This window comes from Fragaria vesca, linkage group LG7 (genome assembly GCF_000184155.1).
Source record: "Fragaria vesca subsp. vesca linkage group LG7, FraVesHawaii_1.0, whole genome shotgun sequence".
NCBI classification, from domain to species: domain Eukaryota; kingdom Viridiplantae; phylum Streptophyta; class Magnoliopsida; order Rosales; family Rosaceae; genus Fragaria; species Fragaria vesca.
Window position 1 is genome coordinate 11,001,478 of NC_020497.1, and position 6,848 is coordinate 11,008,325.

Consider the following 6,848-nt stretch of genomic DNA (forward strand, 5'->3'; position numbering starts at 1 on the left):
GAAGCGGAAAAGTGGTGGAAATACCGAGTTTGTATATGGATAATCTTCTACAGTTGGTGGATTGAATAATTTTTCATCTGAAGAAAATTACGATCATGCCTCCCATGATCATAGCTATAGAAGTACTAGGTATGGAGCGCAAGAGGATACCATGTATGAGAGAAGGACTAGAGATCTAAATGATGATCAAAATGTAGTTTCAGTTGCACTAAATTTTGAGTCTATCAGTTTAGGTAGTGGGATTGAAACCTCAAATGAATTCCAAGAAGGCAACAATCAATATGGCTATAATCAATGCGTGGAAGTCAGTGATCAGTCATCCAATTGGATTCATCCTTATCCACTTATAGGGGAAACAGTTAGCTGCTCCAAAGACATATATGATTATCATATTCAACACTACAATTCGTACTATATGAGTCATATGTCTTGATCTGATTATTGTACTTTTGTGGACTAGCGTGCGTCTTATCAACAACCTACATTCTTATTCTGGATGTAAATGAAGTTGATGTTTGTAATATTTATATGTAAATCCAATAAATTAAATATTTCAAGAAAATTTTTTTTCCCAAAATCCTAATATTTTTTCCCAGATATCCCTGATATATCCGATATCTCCTATTTTCAATGGACCGATAGATACACCGATACCGATTGGTTTTCTGAATGTATGAACATCAGAAAAGTTGAGTTGTTGCCAATTAGTTTTTACAAGAAAGTCCATATTAGCAACTCAATCCTCTATTGTAGACAAATCCACCACATAATAATAAGCAAACTAGAAAAGGGATATATATGTGATATGTCCTGAACCACGACGTCTTGGCTATTAATAGAATATGAACACGAAAATCATAAGCTTCAAAGATAGCCGGCTCTATCTATTTTTCTTTTTTTTTGGGTTTGGTAATGCAGATAATTTAATATTTTCATACAAACATTAAATTGGAGTTCCTTTTGGTGTTAAGGTATTTTGCTTCTCACTCTCCATTCCAATTGCAAAGTAACAAAATTGTACGTTATCCCCATTGTAAATGTTCTTTTTCTTGAGGAAACACAAGATTGCTCTCATGTCTTGAACACACAAATACAAGAGACGAACATAGTACATAAACCTTATACTATAACAAGGAGTAAAATTCACACTTATCGATCAGCAAAATGAACATATTTTGAAACAAAATAGAGCAGCCCAATATGAACGTTTACCGGTGCTAATTTTTAAAAGTAATCAATACAACAAATTTTTTCGCGACTTTAGATTAATTTCAATAAAACAAAAATTGAAATATAGTATTTATTATCGAATATGAATTCCTAGAATTTGACCGTCTCAAGTCAAATCGCCCTTTGCTCATTGAATGTAGTAAATAAATAAAATCCAAATGTTTATAGTTAGTTTTGAGAATGACATTAATTGGGCGTTTTTGGTTTTTTTGTAAGTAAACATTAATTGGGTTTTTTAGAAGAATGGTGAAAGGAAAGAGGAAACTAGTAGTTGACCATATGCCATATATAACACCTGAACAAAAAGTCCAAACTCCACCTAGCTAGTGCAGTTTCGTCATCAGACCCACTTACGTGAAGAAACACCTCTCTCTGGAGAAAGTCGTGTCATGTTAGCTCACACTGAAACGCCGGCCAAGAACAAAACCATGGTAGCTCCTATTTAAATTAATCAAATTTCTTTCCAAAAATATATAAAAAAATAATTATGGCGGTCATATTCAAACCCTGTTGGAAGTTTGTTATCTTGGAGACTAGGACAAGCCAGCCTTCCCCTCTGTATCTATATAAGCAAAGAATATGAAGAAATGGAGGTCTTGACACCACACCATCAAAAAAATGGCGGCAACTTTGTTTCGGGTGGTGGGGGTCGCCGTTTTATTATTATTGCTGCAGTTTGTGACGGTGGTGCTGTGCAGTTTCCCGGCGACGCTGACCCTGGAGAGATCTTTTCCGACGAATCATAAGGTGGAACTGAGTCAGCTGAGAGCCCGAGACCGTCTCAGGCATGGCAGGGTGTTGAGTGGTGTTGTTGATTTTCCTGTGGGAGGCACCTTCAATCCATACTTAGTCGGGTATTCATTTCTTAATTTCTTGTTGAAATTATTTTGATTTTTTTGTTTTCTGTTTTGTGATTGCTTTTCTTGTAAGTGTCGCACAAGGATTCTAGTCAGGAATAGTTGAGCAGTCCACGTCTTACTTTTGTGAACCAATATAAAATATATAGATGAACAACTTCCTAATAATTTAAGCTTTGTTGAAACTTGAAATTAATCAGACAATGAAAAGTCAAATACTTCTGAATTTTGTGTTCTTTAGTTTCTGGTTTGGTTTCATATTTTTGGACTGCATAAGCTGATCTAGAGTTGTGGCAGCTAGAGGGTTAATTAGCAAAGTGATCATAATAATTGGTGTGATAAGTAAACGCTGATCGATTTTCATTGCAACTTGGTGATTTGTTTTAGTTCTGTATTGGTATTTGGTACTGGCTAATGTGTTTGAATAATGTCAATCATTTTGTTCAATTTCCATGCTTCTCATTTTCGATTTTTCTATACTCGTTTTTTTGAAACTCATGATCCACTTGATCATCCATAGGCTATACTTTACAAGCGTCAAACTCGGCACTCCTGCAACAGAATTCTATGTGCAGATTGATACCGGAAGTGATGTTTTATGGGTTGGTTGCAATTCCTGTTCCGGTTGCCCCCAATCCTCCGGACTTAAAGTAAACACACATCTCTTTTAGTCCTACATGACTTAGACTTGATGTTTTGTGCAGCTTTTTTAATGTGTATCACCTTGTTTTCGTACAGATTCAGCTCCATTCTTTTGAACCTCAGAGCTCATCAACTGCTTCGGTGGTCTCCTGTTCTGATAAAATGTGTACTCTTGGACTTGATACACAAGATTCTAGCTGTGACTCACAAAAGAAGCAGTGTACTTACGCATTCCAATATGGAGATGGGAGTGGGGCATCAGGGTATTATGTGTCCGACTTATTACATTTTGATACAGCAGCCGATAATCAGTCTGTGGCATCGAATTCTTCAGCTTCCATAGTCTTTGGGTGAGACAAAATGTGTCTTCCACTACGAATCTCTAACAACAACAACAGCTATACATTTTAGTTTGCAACTTTTGAAATACAGTCCAAGACTATAATCTGTGAAACTGTCTTGAATATGATGAAATATTAACTACAATTAAGCATAATGGATAACTGAACAATACCTTGACTGGTGACTTATGAAACTGCAGGTGTAGCACGTCAGCAAGCGGGGTGTTGCAGAAAACAGATAGAGCAGTTGATGGGATTTTCGGATTTGGGCAGCAGGAATTGTCTGTCATCTCACAGCTGTCTTCACAAGGAATAACTCCAAAAGTATTTTCTCATTGCTTGAAAGGAGATGACAGTGGCGGGGGAATATTGGTTCTTGGTGAGATCGTGGAACCTAACATTGTTTATAGCCCACTAGTTCAAAATCAGTAAGTATAGCTGACACCTTACATATGAAGTGATCTACTCATCTTGCCAAAACCCTACTGTTTGAATTAAATAGTGGAGCTGAATCATATAATCTCTGTTTCTGAAACTTACTTGCATCCTCAACATTTCAGGGCTCATTATAACTTAAATCTGGAGAGCATTAGTGTTAGTGGTCAAACATTACCAATTGATCAATCAGTCTTTGAAACTTCAAGCAACCAAGGAACGATAATTGATTCTGGGACGACTTTGTCATACCTTGCAGAGGATGCCTATGATCCTTTTGTCACTGCAGTAATTTTCTGTCATAATGATTTCCACAGTGTTAAATTTAAGTTATTTAACCACTCGGAACTTGTGTTCTGTTTATAATGACCATTATTTCAAGTACATTAAGCTCCTTTTAATTTCCATCACTCTGCAGATTACAAGTGCCGTTTCACAGTCTGTGACTCCTGTTACTTCTCAGGGAGAACAATGTTACATAGTCACCTCCAGGTTCATATTATAAACATTCTATCTGAGATAATCTATTTGCTACTATTTCCGCTGAACTATAACTCTTAAAGTATGTATACTTCTTTTCAGCATCAGTGATGCATTTCCCCAAGTTAGTTTGAACTTTGCCGGTAATGCATCCATGATATTAAGACCTGAGGACTACCTGTTGCAGCAGAATTCTGTAGTGAGTGTCTTGATATTTTTCTTTGAACTGATTAAAACTTGTTTACATGTATTCGCTAAATTTTTGGTTAGCAACTCCCTTATTTGTACAGTTTGCTTCTATGTACTTTTTATAGATCTGTTTCCTGACTCTTTTCTTTGGCTACTGGTTTCTACATAAAGTGTGAATATCCGAATGTGTGGTACAGATCTAACTAAATAAAATAAATTAGGACTTCTTACTGATCTTGTGCGACATGTATAGTTGGGTTTCCAAATCCTGGATCCTGAACTGATACAGATATTGTTATTTATCTTTGTATTACAGAGTGGTGCTCAAGTATGGTGCATTGGCATTCAAAAAAGTGAGGGTCAAGATATAACTGTATTGGGAGGTATGTAACATGATCACAACTTTTATTCTATTAATTAAGTTTGTTGAAAGTTGAAACACCATCTCGTTTCTGTGAAAGTTGTAGTTTTTATGACCAAGACACTATCAAATTGCTTGTGTAGATCCAACTGATTTTTAATGCTTACATTTGTAGTTCGAAAGTCTAAACAATCAACTTATCCATTGCACTACTGTTTTATGAAAAGGCTTTCACTTTAATCATAGGTTAAAGTTTAGAAACTAACATTCTAGGTTTTTATGTGGTATCTTCATCTGCTTATTCATTTATTTATGTTATGCTGGTTTTTTGTTTTTATATTTGTCTGCATTGAGAGAATCATCATTATTATCATCATTTTCTGCAGACCTCGTCCTAAAAGACAAGATCATTGTCTATGACTTGGCTAATCAACGTATTGGTTGGGTTCAATACGACTGTAAGTTGCTATTATTGGTTAATTATGCATGAATTTCAATACATTATTTTCCCGAACATGTTATTTACATTCTAGAACTATATATAGAACATAAGTAAGCACAAATCGATTAATGATATGCTATTTGTTTTTAACTTCCATTTGTCTATCTCAGTAATTGAGTAGGGTGAAACTCTGTATTTTCGCTCATTTTAGATGCTACAGTGACAAACTCTAAGTCTTCCCTGGATATTTCTTTCGATTCTAATCAGTTATATGTATATTACGCATGAATTTCAATGTGCAATTCCCTCGAACATAAAATTTCACTTTCTGGAAGTATAGAACAGACGTGATTATGCACTGATCGATTAATAAATTGTTACATGTTTTTGAGCTTGCATTAGTCGTATATACTTAGGAATTGAGTAGGGTTCAAGTTTTGTGTATAGCTCATTTGAGATGCTACATTGACAAACCACTATGCCTTTCCTGGATCTTCTTTTCGATTCTGATTGTACGTATATAATTTCACCAGGTTCAATGTCAGTCAGCGTTTCTTCAAATACTAGCACCGGAACTGCATCTGTTAATGGAGGGTCCATAGATGTCAATGTTAGCAGCAGTGGCTCACTGAGGATTGACCCTTTCAATTTGATACCGATAAGCATGATGTTCGCCTTCCTTGTTCACATATATATCAATCATTGACATTTTTCTATTCTTGTAGCACATACAGTCATTATTCGACATGCAGGATTAGGATTGAGTTACGGCACATGTATCATAATAAGCCTCGATTACTATTTCTTCTTCAATACTTAGTTGTATACCATCACGCGAGATCTAACATCAGAAGTTCTACAGGCTGTCTGTAGGTGCATATATATGCCCACTTTGTGTAGCAGAATTGGTTGCTTGATCTGCTTTTTAGGTTAGGATCGTTAATTATCTTTCATCAGGTACATAGAATTACGAATTTCATTGGATTGGCACCATTGTAAATGAGACATTCAGAAAGTTATTTGTTTCATATACTGCACAGATTTTTAAGATTTATGAAAAAGCATATGGTACATGCATCACAGTATTACACATTGGCTGTTTTGAATGACGCATTCAGAAAGTATATATTTTCTATTTTTCTTTGCCTTTGTTCTTTTTTGGGAAGTATATATCGAGTTTTAGATCAATTTGTGCATGTGACATCTAGCCGCATCTTAGATTATGTACCTTTCCTGACGATACAAGGAAAAAAAAAAAATCCTAGTTCAATTTGGAATAATTCGTTAATTCTTGACAACAGGCTAGTATCAGAGAATCCTAATAGAATGAGAATCCTATAACTTCTAGGGATGATTAATCAGAGAATCTAGTAATTAACTTTAGGATGATTAATAAGAGACAATTTTAAATTCCTAATCCAATGAGGAAGATGATCATCAGGAGAATCCTAATCCTACGAGGAGAAGGTAGCTAGATTAAACGAGGTGACTGTTTTCCCTACTTATTTCTATATATACCCGGCCTCTCTTAGATGCAGCAATACACCAATCTCCTTCGGTTCCTTACTGCTAGCTTGTCTCGATCATTAAGTTTTACCTGCTTTACTTGCAGCCTTTGCTACCTCAAGCCATGGCCTCTTCTCGCGATGATAGCAGCGATGAGAGCATCTTTTGCTGCCTTACCCTTTCCACGTTTATCATTGTACTTCTCTCCTTTATCGTCGCACTTCTTGTCCTCGTTGTTTGTTCCATCCATCACCGCCCCTATTACGTCAACCTCGACGGAGTTCATGCCAACTTCACCACCACCGCCACCACGACCAATGACACCCTCAACTACCACCTCGACCTCTCCATTTCCCTTCGAAACC

General features: G+C 36.1%; 1 protein-coding gene across 1 annotated transcript; it reads left to right on the forward strand.

The window, feature by feature from the left end:
- Positions 1 to 1,811: 1,811 nt before the first annotated feature.
- On the forward strand, positions 1,812 to 6,068 carry LOC101291089 (aspartic proteinase-like protein 2-like). Its single transcript, XM_004307092.1, has 10 exons — positions 1,812 to 2,084; positions 2,608 to 2,737; positions 2,826 to 3,079; positions 3,271 to 3,498; positions 3,631 to 3,793; positions 3,924 to 3,997; positions 4,088 to 4,184; positions 4,491 to 4,557; positions 4,922 to 4,993; positions 5,511 to 6,068. Exons 1-10 carry the CDS (start codon positions 1,849 to 1,851, stop codon positions 5,681 to 5,683), a joined length of 1,494 nt encoding a protein of 497 aa, XP_004307140.1. The 5' UTR covers positions 1,812 to 1,848; the 3' UTR covers positions 5,684 to 6,068.
- The last annotated feature ends 780 nt before the right edge of the window (positions 6,069 to 6,848 follow it).